At 40.0% G+C, this 17,894-nt stretch overlaps 1 protein-coding gene across 1 annotated transcript; it reads right to left on the bottom strand.

Annotated features, from left to right (window-relative positions):
* Positions 1-3,878: 3,878 nt before the first annotated feature.
* On the bottom strand, positions 3,879-13,061 carry ZNF770 (zinc finger protein 770). The gene is made up of 2 exons (XM_046655136.1): positions 12,950-13,061; positions 3,879-8,447 (listed from the first exon to the last, which is right to left on the bottom strand). The coding sequence occupies exon 2, from the start codon at positions 8,387-8,389 to the stop codon at positions 6,308-6,310; it is 2,082 nt and encodes a 693-aa protein (XP_046511092.1). The 5' UTR covers positions 8,390-8,447; positions 12,950-13,061; the 3' UTR covers positions 3,879-6,307.
* Between the last annotated feature and the right edge of the window lie 4,833 nt (positions 13,062-17,894).

Genomic DNA, 17,894 nt, shown 5'->3' on the forward strand with positions numbered 1-17,894 from the left:
TCTTAAGCAAATACCTAGGAGTGGAAGGGATGGGTCATATGATAGGTAATTGTTTAACTTTTAGGAAACCGCCAGTTTTCCAAGATAGTTGTACCGTTTTGCATTTACACCAGTAACATTGGAGAGTTCAAGTTCCTTCTCTTCCTCACCAACACTTAGTATGGTCAGTCTTTTTAAATTTTAGCCATTTTAATAGTTATGTGGTATATCTTATTGTGGATGTAATTTGTATTTCCCTAATGACTAATGATGTTGAGCATCTGTTCATGTCCTTATTTTCCATCCATATATCATCTTTGGGGAAGCCTCTGTTCAGATTTTTTGCTCATTTTAAAATTAGGCTGCTTATCTTTTTATTACTGAATTAGAATGCACACCTCTACTATTCAAAAATCCTTTCATAAATTAAATATGTCTCCCTAGTAAACTTTCGGGCTGATCACAGGCAAGAAATTGGTAACACTGTCACCTCCAGGGAAAAGGAACTGGGGGACAGGAGAGTAGGAGTGAGGGAAAGTTTATTTCACATTTTATATCCTTTGGTAGCTTTTAAATTTTGTTAATATCTATAACTTGTTTGAAAATAAAGTTGTGAAAAAAACAAAAAAGTGGACCATAGATATGGAAATTAAATGTGGTGTCCTTTTCTTCCTTCTGCACCCTATTGTATAAAGTTTGTGTGTAGAGATCGAGATGAAAATTTGCATGATCACAATTTTAAATGCAACAGTTTTGGAATACATCATAATATCTATTGGCATTTTATTTAAAAATATAGTCTATAAAAGAAGAGGTAGAATAAGATTTTCTGAATAGCTTTTATGATGAGTCTTCAAAGGTAGATAAGATTTTGACAAGTGAAAACAGCAGGGACAATATTTCTAGTATAGTCACAGCACAGCACAGAAGTAGGTCATGCTGGCAGAATGTTATGAGTGAGCGATAAGGCATAACACGTCAAAAGCCTTGAAAGGCTTAACATGTCAAAAGCCTCGAAAGTTAGGGAAAGGATGTAGTATTTATTGTGGAAGGCCATGGTAAACCATTGGTTGGAAATCTACTATTGGAAGATACTTTTCAGTAGTATGTTAGACGGGTTGAAGTAGGTAACATGGGGATGAAAATACCAGCTGGGAGGCCATTGCAAACCTAAGGCAGAAGTATAAAGGCCTAAATTAGGGTTCTGGCAATAAAAACGAAGAGGAAGGAATAAACATGGAAGACACCGAAAAGATAAAATAAAGAGAAATTCATCCTAAATAATTTAAAGAATAGTCGGACCATAAAGCACAATAGAGAAGACAAAGAGCAGAGTAGCTCTTAAAAGGAAAGATGTTTCCATTACAGACACAGTATGAGGCACAGAACAAGATTCAGGTGGTGATGAGCAGTTTATTTGCCAATTTACATATTTATTAAATTCATAACTTATCTTATGATTTTGTGGTCAAAAATATATTAAGCTAATAAGCTTGAGATCATAGGTAGCTTTCTAGTGATTTAACTGTGTGAAAGGTTCTAATTACAACACCTAGTGGATTTATAACAAAATACAGTATCATAATATCTTTCTTTTTCTCTCTCAAGCTCTCCCTCTCTTTTCTCTTGCTCTCTCTTCTTTTCCTATCACTTCTGTGAGCCAAGTTTTTGACTGTTGAGTTTGGACATTCTAAACTTATGTGTATTTTATGATTTTTCGTTTATTTTGCAAGCTTTCTATAATGTGTTTTGCAAATAAGGAAGGGAGCAAGCAAAAGAACCAGGTCATCAAGAAAGAAGAGTTTCAAAAGCCAAGACTGTCAATAGTGTCAAATGCTTCAAAGAAATCTAACAGGACAAGAACTTCAAAAAGTCCCTGGGTTTGACAATTAGGAGATTATTGGTGACCATTATTAGTTGAGATTTTTTCTTGCAAGAAAAAGAAAATTTAATTCAAATTGGCTTTAAAATAAAGGAAATCTATAAGTATATATAAAAGTCTAGAGATTGGCTCTACTTCTCTGATTCTTTAAGCTCTGCTCCCTCTACCTTCCCGCCCCACGCTGCTCTGTTTTTTCATCACCAGACTAGCATCCCTTATGCTATCAAAATGAAGAAAGATTCTCTACACTCACTCCTCCTTCCTCAATCACTGAAATAAGTACAAGCTTTCACTGTGATCAGATCAACTTAGGTCAGTGCTCCCTCCCAAACTAATTACTCTGGGCAAGGTAACGCTGTGCATTGACTGGCTTAGACTTGGGTTACCCATCTGTGAACAGTCATGATGCAAAGGGAGATATGAATGTTCTGATAGACTTCGACTGATCATGACCCATTGCTCGAGCTGTAATTAAGGTCACTCCTACCCAAACTACCTGGGTGATACAGTGAAAGATAGAAGATATGGTTGCAACTAACAATGCCCACTATGATCATTGATACAGCAGCTCCCAAGAGGTGGTGAGGAAAACACTAGGTAAAAAAGGGCTAAGAAGTCAGTGAGTGAAGAGGCAATGGAGGAAGTAGGTATAGAACGAATTTTCAACAACTCTGACCATTGAAGGCAGAGTAAAATATAATAGTAACCAGAATAACAGGTAAAACTAACCTCTATCTCTTTTTAAGCTAGGTGCAGTGGAAATAGTTGATAACCTATCTATTCTTCCCTTCTTTCCAAACACAACTTCAAATTTGACCAGTATCCATATCATCTTCCGGCAACCTTGTGCCTGAAAGAAGGAAGCTAAGCCCCAGCTCCAGCTCCAAGTAATTCTCTGTCATCAGTGGTTGGTTCAGGAATGTGCCTATGAAGCAATTCCGGCAGGTGAGACAGGTAAGGTTTGCTGTAGGCTTCTGGGAAAGTTGTTCCCTGCTTTCGTGGGAGTTTCTGGCCTCTCACTCACTCCCTACCCACGTAAAGGAAGAATGAAGTTGCGATTGCAAACAAAACATCCTCAAACCAAAAGGGAAATAGCCTTGTCGTTGTGAAAGGCAGAGCAGATGCAAGGAATCAGTCAATTCATCTATACGATTCAACAACTCTATAGCTTCTCTAGTCGCTGCGCTTCAAGTCACGTAAGCCAAGAAGGGTCTCCATTGTTAAAGTAGTTTGAGTCAGGTGTTCTGTCACTTTCAGTCGAAACCGTTCTAACTGAATAGGGAACACATAGAATTTAGGCAAAGGGAAAGGAACCAATGGAGAGCAAAAAATGAAAGATACCAGAAAAAAGAAGGGATTACTGATGAACTTCCCAGAAAAAGAGAGCAAGGAAAAGATAGCTTCAGAAAGGTGGAGGAACATCATTATTCTGAGATATATAGTGAGAAAAGGAGGGAGTAAAGAGCTATTTTTTGAAGAGGAGGGAAATTTGGAGAGTACACGTTAATTGGCTTTGATCTCAACACATCAGAAGACAAACACGTTCCAAGAGTAAATGAAATGCTCTAAGTGAAGTTATAGTTTTAAAGAGAATGTAACAGTTTGTAATAATGTTCATTTCTTCCTTCCTACGTTCACTATACATTTGAGGATGTAAGGATATTTAAATTAATTTAAATTAATACTAGGTAGACAAGATGGAGGCAAGAAAAACAAGAATACGCATAGAAGGAAGTGATTCTATATTTCCTAGGTACATATCTGGAGAGGAAGCCCAAAGAGAAGGATAAATGGGTAGGCAGGTAGATCATGTGACGTGCAATGGAGTTAACATATTCTTTTGTAGGTGTTAGGGAGCTCTCAAAGGAATGTAATAAACAAGGAAGTAAATGATTAAGTATCCATGTCAGGAAGTTCAGTGTACAAGGTGGATTGGAGTGGGTCCAGGAAAGTGTTTGGCAATCAGTACATTTTTCCAGTATTATGTGATTTTTCCTTAAAAAAAAAGTCCAAACTGTGTAATTTGAAACTTTATTTTAAAAATAATCTGAAATTAGGATTTTTCAAGAATCTTAACCACCATCTACTTTCCTTCAACACACACACATTGTGTCCTAAAATCGTAGGCCCTACTGCAGTACACAACAAGAATCAACAATCCCACTAACTCAGCCAAACTACTTCAGTAAACAACCATGCAAAAGCCTAGGATCACCCAAACAAAAAATTCTTCTAATTCTCTTTGAAGATATTTATAAAGTTTATTTTTTCAGAAAACCAAAGTAATTGATTTGACAATACTAACAGTTCTAGCATGCAGCAAATCATCTCTTAACGTCTAATGTTTACTCTTCTTACAATGGATGTATACAGTTTATTTTCATTCCTATAAAGTTTCCACAAGCAGCTTGCAGTGATAATAAAGGTAAATAAGTATTTTGTTACAGGTACTTCAAATAGCACTACAGTACATCTTTGACAAAATTTTACAATATTCCAACTTTCAATATGAAACAGTTTTAAAAGGCATGGGTCAAAAACAAAGTCTAGTAGTATTACTTAGGCAAATGAAGTCTATTCATCATACAAGCACAACACTGTGAGGCCTCTCCCTGTTTGGTTTGGAAAGAGAGTATATGAGACATTTACTTCAAATAAAATTACATAAATAGCTTAGGAAAATCCTCAAAAACATAATTTCAGACATATTAAGGAAAAAACCCTTGAACCTTTATTCTGGAAAATATGAACTAGTTATTCCTTGCTTTTATGTAATAGGTGTGTTCTTGAAAAGTTTTGTGTAAAGCAAACTCTAAACCATCATCTTGCTTGCACTGGAGGAACATATCTCAAGGAAATCTAAGAGAAATTATCTTTAAAACATGATTCTTCTGCACATTTGTACATCATGGGAATTTTATCTATACTGTTATGTTTCATCTCTGTAAATTAAACTCAAGTTTCTCAAAATTCACTTGTAAAAGAAGCAGACCAACCTCCCCTCTCCACGCCCCTCCCCCAGACCCCCCCAAAGGTAGTTCTTAGAGTACGATGCAAAACTCACAATGGTTCATTTATCCATTCTCAGTAGACGGCTTGTCACTAGATTTAAGTGTGCTAACATAAATATCCACCTGTTCTTTCCACCTTAGAAAGATAATGGTTATTTTCTTTTATTGTTAGGAAATGTCATTATTAAAGATTTTATAAAAAATGGCAAATATGAAGGACAATTTATGATTGTAAGTCTTCTATACTTTAAGATTAAATATTTCCCAGATCATGACAGTACTGTTTAGAAAAACGATACCCTCAATTCTATAAGCATTTTATTCCTATACAGGAATAATTACCTTGCTAATTAAAATAACAATTTACAAAGGATCAAATAACATTCTGTAGCATTAGAGTCCTGCAAAAAACACAGGAATAAAAATTAGAACTAGACTCAGTCATTGCCATTTGATCAAACTCAAAAGATAGTTGTCATAGGACCACTCAAGTAAAGAGGCATTAAAAGAAAATTTTACTAAAGTAAATGTAAAAGTCTTGCGGAAATCAGATCTATAGGTGAGTCTTAAGTCTACAACTACAGCTATCAATCATTAATATGCAAATAGATGAACTGCATTTATTTCTCTGAGAAGATAACACTGCATACATATCATCAAAAAGATTATGGCACTTGGACAATATTCCTCATACGTAAACATGGTAAATGTATAGAGGTGCATCCTGGCCTCTCTCCTACTTTTAAATTCTTTTGGGAAAGACAACAGCAGGCTGGGCAAAAAACAATTCTAATCACCTGTGGAAAAGGAGGTGATGCTACCACACAGTCCTAAGAATAGCTTGGAAAAGACCAATGAAAATGGATAATTTTCTCATCCATTTTCATTTTTATTGCCTTTGTATTTTGTAAATTAGAAAAAATTCTGCAATGGAATTTGAGCCGTAGGTGGACAAAATTACGCTTTCATGTGAAATGTAAAATAAATGAAATACAGTAGGGTTATTGCTGCAGCTAAAAACCAATTTTTGCCTCTCAGTCTTTTGAGTGTATCTAAAAGGAGATGGCATGTCTTAAGGAATAATTCCTTTTAATGAATGAGGCAGAATTATTTGTAACACATCATGGATTTATAACATTTTCAATACGGCCAAAGAATATATTTAAATAAAATAAATGTTTACTTTATGGCATCAAATCATGTTCTTCCCTTTAAGAATTAACTTGGCTGTTCCTAAAACATAGTGATTTTCTATGTATCTTACCTCCTACTATGCAGGACAAGCAACTGCCTACGAAATCACTCAACCTAACGAAGGCCTTTTGATAAATACATTTTACAGGCTTTAGGAACAAGATCACCAGAGAGATCACAAAGGTGTTAGTGGTTCTGTCAGTTACATAACTGAATTTAAGACAACCACTTTCTCTTGTGGTCATTCCTTAAAGTGAGTAAGTTGATGTCTCTTCCAGTGAGGAGCCTGTCTGAATGTTTTGCCACAAACTGAGCATTCAAATGGCTTCTGCCCTGCATGAATTAGATAGTGTCTTTCCAGTTTAGACGGAGATCTAAAACTTTTAGAACACACACTGCATTGGTAAAGAAGGCCATCATTCCTCTCAGTACGCCCTGGATAACTACAACAATGACTGTGATGGCTCTGCTCTGATTCCAGAAGGGCACTGGAGAGATAGGGCTGCCTGTTCCTAAAGGGAGTACCGAGAATGAAATCCTCTGATTCTGCCTTAACTTTTATTTCTGATATTTGATCTGGTTCTGACATCTCATATTTTTGAAAACCAAGAGGCTGACATTGTTGGGAAGCATTATAGTTAACATTATCGCCTGGATGAATGAAAAGTTTGTTCAAATTTTCAAATTCTACTTGGCAAAGAGACCTTCTATAAGGAATCTTATCAATATGAGTTAATTTATGTCTTTTTAAGTGAGCTGACTGTCTAAAAGATTTCCCACAAACATTACAGCCAAAAGGCCTCTGTCCAGTATGAATTAAATAGTGTCTTTGTAGTTTGGATATAGAAGGAAACACTTTCTCACATTTGTCACAGGGACACATCTTATGTCCAGCATGTATGTTTTCACTTGGAAGTGAAAAACCACACTGAAGCACTTCACAGTTATCATAGAATTCCTCACCTGATGACCCATAAACAGACACGTCTTTATTATTCACTGAATTATCCATAGTTAACACGTTTTCTGTTGAAAGGATGCCTTTCAAGTTTTTTCCCATATTTTGGCTCTGGAAGTGCTTTTGCCAAGAAAATGGCAAAGTCAATGTTTTCTTCTTTTTATTGCCAACAGTCTTATACGTTCCATGTTTGCCAAGAGAACCCATAAACGTTCTCTGGGTTTGTTCAGGGCTCTGCTCGCCAGAAATAAGATCACAATTTTTCAACAAACTGTTTTTAAATACTTTTTTCTCAGATCGAAAATTATCTAATTTCTTACCCCCAGCACGTTTTAGCTTAGCCAAGATTTTTTTAACAATGGTTTTATAGTTGTAGCTTCTTTTGAGCCTACTTGGAATTTTGCCACCTCTGGCAGGAAAACACTTGTGTCCATTGAAAATCTGTTCTGATTCAAAACACTCTTCACACTCTGGACATTGAAAAGGGACGATATAAATAGAGTGGACATCAAGTTGATTATTCTCCTCAGATTCACCTATATCATCATTTTCAAAACCATCCTGCTTTGCATTTAATTTATTAGGCAGGGGACATGATTCTGGACTCTTCACCTTTAATGTAAGAGTCTGAAAAGTCTTATTCCTGGTATGGATTTGTTTATGCTTCAGAAGTTTGCTTTGAATCTTAAATCCTTTTTGACAGAAACAACACTGAAAAGGTCTTTCTTCCGAATGTGTGAGTTGGTGGATTTTCAAATGAGTTGACTGTCGGAAAGATTTACTGCAGAGGACACATTTAAAAGGCCTCTGACCAGTATGAATAAGTGCGTGCCTATCAAGTTTTGATTGTGACGGAAACATCTTGCCACAGATTGTACATGCATGAATATTCTTTCTTTTCTTCGTGGGGTTGTATGCAGGATCAGACTTAGAGCATGGGTGTAAGGCCCATCTCTCCTCTGGGGAAAAAGTATGATACATTCCATATAGTGGCTTCTCTTGCTTGGCCTCCAACAATCTTCTGACCTGTTTAACATCATTCTGGTAGGTTTCATTGTGAAGTTGTTGGTGCTTCACAAACGTCTTCAGATTTTTAAAGTGGCGTTGACAAATACTACATTTAAAAGGCAGATTATGAGTTAGTTGATGTCTCTCCAGATGAACTAGTTGCCTAAAGGTTTTATGGCACACATCACACTCAAATGGCTTTTGTCCAGTATGAATGAGATAATGCCTAGCTAATTTTGATGGTGTTTCAAAGTGCTTGAAGCAAATATTGCAAATATATGGCCTGTTTCTAGGTAGTTTGTTGGCTACTACACACTGTTGAATCTTTAGCATTTTTAAATTGTTTTCAGCCATCATATTCTCTTCAGTGGTAAACTCTGATGAGCTCCATAGTGTTCTTAAGCTCCACAGATGCCTAAAAATTAAAAATAAAAATGTTAATTTAAAAATTATTTACTAATATGAAAAGAAATAATTTAAGTTGTCCTTTGGCTAAAGATATTAAGGGTTTAATAAAGGGTAATCTGGACTTTTCCTGTGTTTAAAAGTTAATAACCATTTTAGATGAATACTTTAGAATCACAAAACTAATTTCACACATATAGAGAAAAGATGACTCTTTAAAAGACATCTCTAACAATCTATATAATTTTAAGCTGTATTTCTAATTAATTGAGATGATATATTAAAAGAGGATTGAGTTGAATTTCTTAATATTAAATAGACATTTTTTGGGCCGGCCCAGTGGCACAGCGGTTAAGTGCACACGTTCCACTTTGGCGGCCCAGGGTTTGCTGGTTCGGATCCCAGGCGCAGACATGGCACTGCTCATCAAGCCATGCTGTGGTAGGCGTCCCACATATAAGAGGAAGGTGGGCATGGATGTTAGCTCAGGACTAGTCTTCCTCAGCAGTCTATATTTTTTTTTTTTGAGGAAGATCAGCCCTGAGCTAACATCTGCCACCCATCCTCCTCTTTTTGCTGAGGCTGCCAAAGCGGAACGTGAGCACTTAACCATTGTGCCATCAGGCTGGCCGACTTTTTTTTCTTGCTGAGGAAGATTTGCCCTGAGCTAACATCTGTTGCCAATATTCCTCTTTTTGCTTGAGGAAGATTCACCCTGAGCTAACATCTGTGCCAATCTTCCTCTATTTTGTATGCGGGATGTTGCCACAGCATGGCCGCTGAGGAGTGGTATAGGTCCGCACCTGGGAACCCAACCCAGGCTGCCAAAGTGGAGCACACCGAACTTAACCATTAGGCCACAGGGCTGTCCCTAAATAGACCTTTTAATTCCAATTTTCCTAGTTCGTTGTTAAGTAAATTTGTCAATATTTAGTTGCTTTGTCATTTTTTAAAAATTGGGCTGGAAAGGTAGAGTGTAAGAATTAAAACATAATAATAAAACTAAGATGTATTTGCATTCAATTATAGAATACCATAGATATGATCTGAGAATGGAATGTTTCAGTTATGACAGCCAGATTTCTTAGCCACATCATTAACATTATTTATTCTCAAATACTTCTTTGGACCAACAAAGACAACATGGACAACTGAAAGAAAATGTCCCAGAAAACTTGGATTCTAGTTCTGGATTTGTCACTGTACGATCTTGGTGGCAGGAAGAAGGAAATACAGATTCCTCATCTCTAAAACAGGGAGAACCCCTCTTGGCATGCCTATCACACCGAATTGTGAGAACTAAGGAGAAAATGCATCTGAACATGCTAGAAAACTGTGAAGTGAAATATAAATGTAAGGTATTACTTAACTCAACACTAATCAAATTTAAAACTTTATCCTTATCTGCTTAATATCATTTTTAGGGTTTCTAAGAGATAAACACAATAACTAAATTCATAGTTCTTTTTATTTCTCCTTTCCACTTTTTTGTGGAGTTCCTAAAAGACAAGTACAGAGGCAATGAGCTAGACAAAGTGGCTACCTATATACTTATCTATAGCTCAGCAATTGAAGGTTGAGTATGGTTCACTTTTCAGGCAATATGATAAAAGGGTCATTTTGGTCTTACAGTTAATCTAATGATAAAAAATGCTTTCCACAATATGCCTCTGGAGGACACACGCAAAAGTTTACCAGGCATTTTCACAACCATCCTATACCCTGTCTTCTCTATCAGAAAAGTCCGTTTTCTTTTCATCTTTCTTCTACTACCGCATTTTCCTTAAATGAGGGAGTCAGAGATATAAAAGAAAAAAAAATGTTGTTCTAACTCTTTCAGTCTAATATTGTACCTTCTAGTTGAGATCAAAGAGTAGACAAATCTACCAGAAACTCAGTGTTCTTTTGTCAGCTGATTTAGCAAACACCCAACATAAATGCTATTTGCCATTTACTGTCTTCTCCTAGAAGACACCTTAAACACAACATCACAAACACACCTGCTGTGATTCTCTTCAGCAATCTGAGTAAGAAACAGAAAAAAAATTCATTTATCGAGCAAATATCTTCGACTAGTTGCTTTATCACAGTGTCTTTCAAACACTATGTCACTACCCATTAACAGATTGCGAAATCAGCTTGGGCCATGACCAGCATTTTCATTTAATAAAATAAAGTAGAAAATATCAGCCTGCATAACATATACTAAGGATAGATACTGTTTTGTGAAACTTCTGTGGGAAGAGGTAAGAAAGTTTGTGAAAGTTGCTCCTGGGATACCTCTTCACACAACACTAGACAGAGGAACTCACATCAATCACTTTATTCCAAGTGGCCAAGTAATCGATTAGGTAAGATTGGGGCCCACAGGATGAGACAGGATTGCTAAGGAAAGCAACAGTATCTGGTTCTCTTTAATTAGCCCATATAACCCCGAAATATTTATCAAAAAAAATCTAACTGGAGGTCAAATGGAATATGCTACACAAATCTATGCAAAATAAAATAACACGACTGCAAGCCACTATATTAATTTTAAAAATACACCATATAACCTAGATATTCACATTAGCGACAATCAGTTGTTGGTGCTATTAATATGTTTTTCAAAACACTGAATTAGAGAAATTACAGGTGAAAACCCTCCAAATCCCCAAGCACGTTAACACAATAGCAGTGATGAGGCTTAAAATTAAGTTATGAATCCAACGAACTGCCAAGAATTTGGCAATTTATTTAAATCCTGTCAAGTAATCAGGTATCAAGGTAGCCAATTAGGACAATGAGCCAACTGAAAGTAATAATCAAGGCTTTATTTACCTACTGCGACAGTGCAAGCAGGAGGCAAAAGAAGTACTGGATTCCCAGTGGTCCGCTAAACAAAGCAACAGTAGGTGAGGGTCAGGTAGATGCAGTGCACACAACCATCCCTACAGAGGAGGCCGGGACAAAAGGCTTCTGCTCTTTACAGGCCTGTGGGCCAGGGGAAAAGAAGTAAGGGCAAGGAGTGGAAGGATCCTATGTCAAATAGGAGAAAAGCACCTCAGTCAAGCCCCCTCTCCCCAGTAAGGAGGTCTTGTGGAGATGCATGCAGAGCACCTCAGCCAAGGCCCTCAGAATGGAGGTACCTGAGCCAGGAAGGCAGCACAGTAGGAGTATGGCTTGTGGGAAGGAAGGGGTGAGTCCTTGATTGCAACTCCCTACAGAAAACTACAAGGCACTGGCCACGCACAAGTCTGGTGTGGGGAGGGCAGCCTCCCCGGATGAGGCCAGCCAGGCAAAGCCATGCAATTGTCTATGGTGGGCCCGAAAAATCACACGCAGGGTTTTCACCTGGAGCTGGACTCCTCAATTCCTATTGTATATTTCTCCTTCCCTTTACGAGTTTCTGTAGAACGCTCCTGAAAAAAACTCCCACACGAGAACCACATACATGACAAGCATCTCTAATGATAACAGGAATTCACTACCTACAGCTCCCATGTCAAAAAGTCTATAGCTGATCACCTACCACTAGCACTAAGCCTGGATACTATTGTCACTTGCCTCCACACCATGTGGGAAAAAACGCTTAACTGGGAGCCCTATATTGTTAGAACCACTGGTGGCAAGCGGTGATCTCAGCTGCTATTTATAAGTGACAGCTCAGGGAGCCCCAACGCTCCAAGTGCAGTCCCATATGTACTTATCCAGGGTGCGCATTAACCTGATAGAGCTCCAAAAATCACTTCGACTGATTCTCTTTGCTCTCGATTCATTTTTTTTTTTGTCGGTGATATTTTCAAAAACAAACCCAAGACTGTGTCATTTTTCGTATGTCAAACGGAAAATAAAAAATGAAATAGTAAATCTCAATGGTTCAACCCGAAGATTATCTCGACAACAGCAAGATCCATTCCGTGGGAAGACTGTAAAAACTGATCTCAAAAAATTCTAACGATGCTTCAAGGCTGAAAGCCTGTTGGTTTTCTGGTCTTAACGAACACCATTCAAACTGAGGACATCAGAAAGGTAAATGAACCAGAAACGAAAGAACTGCGAGAAACCTGGACAACTTTCAGCTGGGGAATACTCCCTGGGGACATTAATCACAACCTTTCCCTCTTTGTAGCTTCTTCTGCCACACTTCCCCCGGCCCCCTCTCTTGGCCTTGAACCCTCAGAGGACCCTGACATCTGGCCGTCGCCCTAATGGCCACAACCAATAAGCACCTAGGGGTCGACCCGAGGGCACAGACGGCAAAATCCCACACCAGGAAAGGAAGAGCAAGGATAAACACAGCCTCGGCCGCAGCCGGAGGGAAAACGCTATCTGTGATACCACCCCACGGGGAAAGCATCCTTCCTGCGCCTGCCTCCGCGAGATTCCCGCTCCCCGCGAGACGCAGGCGGGAGGCGTGGAGGTGGGAAAGGAAAAGGAGCTGAGGTCGTGGCGTCCCCGTTCTGGGTCCCCGGGCACCTTGGAGGGATCGAGGCAGGCCCACCCCTTCCCGGGGGTCGCTCCACCTCATACCCGGGTTCCTGAAGTCCTCCTCACGCACCCGGCGCTGGCGCGGGCCCTGCAGCACCACATCTCAGGACCCGGGCGCCGCGAAGGCAGCGAGCGCACGTCTGCGGGGTCGGCGGGGCGACGCGCTGAGCGCGCAGGCGCGGCGTTCGGGAGCGCTCAGGGACGCCGTCCGGCTGGAAACAGGCTCCCCCTACCCCAGGGCCGCCCTTGCTTGGGCGCCGCCTGCTAGTCTGTGGGAAAGGGGCCTCCAGAGGGGCGTCCCCAAGCCTTGCGCTGCTCACCTCGCGCCCTAGTTGCCGGGGGAAGAAAATAGAGGAGTGAAGAAGGATGTATTTTTCCATCTCACTCCTAAACCTCGGCTAGGGAAACCCTGTAGCCCCAAGCAGTGGACTCAAGGCCCCACTGGAAACTGGCGAGCCCGGGTTCAAAGCCCACTGGGCTAGTCCTCTCTCAGGCGGAGGGCCAGTGATAAAACGCCTTGGACTAGGGCGTTTCTGTGCCAGCATAGTGCTCGGCACTCTGTGCATTGTCAGAATAGTATAGGGGCCATGGTCGTGGCTCTGTGGACAGACATAACTGGGCTCCTCTCCTCCCTCTACCAATGACCTGCCAGCAGGGACCTTGTTAGTTTCTGAGCCTCATTCATTTGAGCTATATGGTTGTCTACAATGTACAGACCCCTGCGTTCAGCGTCTTAGTTTCTTCAAATCGCTCTGACAATTAGATGAAGTGGTTGTAAAGGGCTCAACATAATGCCTAGTACATAGCAAACCCTCAAATAGCTGTTATCCTTTATTAATGATATTTTTATAGTAAATATAACAACTTTATGAAGTGATAGGATCCTGTTTTAAAATGAGGAAATTAAGGAATGACTCAATGTCACACAGCTGATAAACGATGGAGGTAGGGTTTGAACACAGGTAGTCTAATATCAGACCTGCATTTTTTTTTTTTAAAGATTTTATTTTTTCCTTTTTCTCCCCAAAGCCCCCGGTACATAGTTGTGTATTCTTCGTTGTGGGTTCTTCTAGTTGTAGCCCCCGGTACATAGTTGTGTATTCTTCGTTGTGGGTTCTTCTAGTTGTGGCATGTGGGACGCTGCCTCAGCGTGGTCTGATGAGCAGTGCCATGTCCGCGCCCAGGATTCGAACTAACGAAACACTGGGCCGCCTGCTGCAGAGCGCGCGAACTTAACCACTCGGCCACGGGGCCAGCCCCGACAGACCTGCATTTTTAATTCACTACTTCCCAAATTGTAGATAACTCAACATTTTATGTAGACACAATTAAGGGTTAAATGTTGTAGTACAGTTACAGACTAGGATGACACATTATTAATGATTCAGATGCTTAGGTATGTACTGAGGATTTTAAGTACAAAAGACATTAGAGAAGAATTTATTGTGGATTTTTGCAGGTTCTGATTATAACTGTCTCAGCTTGAGAGATGAGAAAATGAGAACAAGTAACAAGCATATTTTTTCGACTGTGAATAACTTTTTGCATTACTTTTCAGGGATCATTGACAGCCAAAATTATTTCTAATGTTGGTATATGTTCCTCTGTTTAAAAAGGGAGAAATAGGGCCATTAAGTCTCTGTTTTTGATGCGGTAACATGAGGAAATGGCTAATAGGAAATAGGCTTTTGCTTCTCATTTAGCAAACTTGGAGGAGTCACCTTTGAGTAAGATTGAAGCCCCTGCTTCCAATAGAAGCAGAGATGGAGAGAGGAGGGGAAAAGCTTTAGGTGTCCTGAGTGCTAATCCCAGAGTGGGATGCTGTTTGTTCAGATAACCCTTGGAGACTTGCTCCATTCTGCAGCTTCTCCTGGGAGCTCAGCTCAGCCAAACCATGCAAACAATTGCATCCATCACCAGCCACATAAATCCTTAGGAGAGGTGTGCAGACCATGAGAGAATATTACCTGAGGTTGGGGACCAATGGAGGGTGCATTACCTGTAAAATAAATAGGACTTTGCACCAAAAGCCTGAATGTGGAGTGTGGAACACAGATGGGACATGGATAAGCTGTTCTCCAAGGCCACATACCATACCTCATAACCTCCCCCATTTATCCTGAGAGCTATCTCAAGATCCTTCTGGAGAAAAACGGAGAAATTACTGTGAACAAGAGTCGTCAGGAAGATTTCATTGAATAGGTGAGATTTGAATGGAACTTAATGATAAGTACAATATGGATAAAGAGAAATTGGGGCAGGATAGAACATTGTAGGGAGAGATGGTAATAGTACAAGGAAAAGTAAAGGAATGGCAGGGCATATGTTTGGGTTAGTATCTTACTTCTACAACTACTGTGTGTCCTTAAAAGTTATTTAACCTTTCTGAACCTCAGATTTCTCATCTTTAAAATGGGGACATGATCAATAATACGTTTATTCAGTGATATATCGTGTCCCAAGCACAAGGGATTCACTTCTAAATATATAAAGATAAAGCAGTGAGGCCCTTGCCTTCAGCTGTGGTTTTCAGCTCAGAACAACATGCAGACAAAGAAGTACAGTATGATGAGAAAAAAAGTGCATGGGGCAGGAGTGGGGAGAAGGAATATCTCAGTCTGTCTGGTAGCCTCGGGTGGAGATGGCCTTTGAGCTGAGGCTTTAATGATCCATGCACTTATCCATCCATCCTCCATATATTTTATTAAGCACTAGCTACGTGCCGAGTCCTGTTCTAGGTACTGAAAATAGAGCAGTGGACAAATTTAAAAGTCAAAAATCCAGGTCTTCATAGATTTTATATTTATTATGTTGATACTTTATATATTTATATGCCCACTGAGGGAGACAAACAATAAATTAAATAAGTAAAATATATAATTTGTGAAATATTGATAAGAACTGAGGAGAAAAAATAAGCACAGAAGGGGGCTATGAAAATTTGGGGAGGAGGGCTCATTGGCATTTTAGCAGATGGCCAGGGATGACCTTACTGAGGAGTTCTGTGATCTTTGAGTTGAGACCTGATAGAAACGAGAGAGCCTGCCCTGCTCATTGATGCTCCACATTTAGAGCACCTACTGCTCACCAAACACTTTGCAAGAAGCTAGGAAAGGCCTTAAATGCCTTGCAAAGATTTTCTGTTATTCTTCTTTCTTTTAATCCAGTAGACAATGGAAAATTATTGAAGAATTTTGATCACAGGTATGGCATGCTTAGATTTGTGTCTTAGAAAACTCTCTCAGAAGTAATATGGGTAATGAAAGGGAGGAGGCAAAGTTAGAATAACCATACTCTCAGCTGGGGGCTTCCTACTCCTGGAATCTCTGGTTAACTTGGATGAAAATTCAATTCTGTGGCCTGTAACAATCTTCATGACACCTGTGAGTTCTTGCAGTTTGCTCCACTATAGTGTGTGTCTGTCCTCCTCTGTAGTCTTAACCTCCAGGGCTATGTATCTCCTTTTTAGCAATAACACTTTGAATATGGAACCTAGCTTTGTCATCAGTTTCTGGAAAAACATCCATTCACTTTAAGTTGTGTGTGTGTGTTTAAATACTTTATTGAAGTCAGTAAAGGAGTCACCAGGGGATAGGGCTTCCACTGAAAGGATGTGGGACCTGGGAGCAACTCAGCCAGTACCACGTGCTCCCAAGATAATTGCACTTGAAAAGAGTTCACACTTTCAGAATCTTTCATGTGCCTTTTGGAGAATTTTAAAGGCAGAAATTTTGAAACTGTTTTCATGCTTTTTAAAGCCTCTTCCTGCCCCCAAGTGAGCAGCCTAGCAGAGACCTCACATCTTCTGTTTCATCCCACCTCTTATCTTTCCTCTCTTCTCTTCCCCTTCTGTGGAACAACCAATAAAACCATCCACTTGCCTCCTGCAGACAATCCACCAAAATCTGCTCCCCTCAGGTGTCAGTTTCTCCCCCCAAGCAATTATCAAAGAATTTTTCCAACAAACGTCTCCCTTTCTAAGAAGATATGTGAATAAATCCTCTTTCCCATCATATATTTCCTTGAGAAAAAAATATTTGCAGCCTCTTGCATATTTTGCTCCATGACTTCCAAGGGCAGTGTATCAGGGGCTGGAGGTGGAGAGGTGAGTTGGGATCAGAAGGTAAAACACAGTAAAGCTGTACTTTCCTTAAGGCAGTTGGACCACCTCCGACTCACAGGCTAGTCCCAGTCTCCTAAAGCATTGCTGGAGATATTCTCTAAAGCTCTATTGGCAAGAATACCTATGGATTTCTGGGTCTAGTTAGGTAGCAGCATCCTACCCCGACTCCACATGTGTTGGTTCACTGGGGTTCCACAGTTACCCCAAAAGCAGGCAGCTTTGACCACATTTGGTCATGGCCAACCTCTGGACCCTCACCGATGGGCCCTCTGACTACTTTAATACCAGCTCCTATGCCAACCAAGGAGGGAGGGTGGAGCTGTAGTATCTACCAAGCTCCTTTGCTTATGGAGTCAGGAGAGTGTGACTGTGTGACCCCTCTCCTGTTTCTGGATCTTAATTTCTGGAGGACAGTGGTAGGGCTCTTCTCACAGGTGCATTCTATCCAAAAACATGCATTCTACCAAAAAACACCCATCTGACAAGAGCAAGAACAGACAGAGGCATTTCTCTTCTCAGCTCCCACCCCTTTAGTGCTGTGGGTTTTAAATCTGTCTCTGGTGGCCGCTAGATTCCAGGGGCAAATATGTGAGATGTTACTCATCCTCTGTTTAGGGCCTGGCTTCCCAATTAGATAAAAATTCAGTAGTGATCATTCCTGTTTAAGACCCAGGGCTTTTTCCAGTGTGCTCTCTGGTCCAAAGTAAGGAAGCCACTTATTCTGTAGTCATGGGGCTTTGGGAGTTAGGAATCTGAACTCAGGTGGCTGAGCTATGTACGGCTGGACTGGTGACTTGAATTCTAACCCTTAACAGTTCCCTGAATAGTCAGTCTTCTCTCTTCCTCCCCTTGAATTAACTTTTT

This window comes from Equus quagga, chromosome 2 (genome assembly GCF_021613505.1).
Source record: "Equus quagga isolate Etosha38 chromosome 2, UCLA_HA_Equagga_1.0, whole genome shotgun sequence".
NCBI classification, from domain to species: domain Eukaryota; kingdom Metazoa; phylum Chordata; class Mammalia; order Perissodactyla; family Equidae; genus Equus; species Equus quagga.

Bases quoted from the DNA above. Each gene is read 5' to 3' on its own strand.
- ZNF770 (XM_046655136.1), bottom strand. From the start codon at position 8,389: ATGATGGCTGAAAACAATTTAAAAATGCTAAAGATTCAACAGTGTGTA.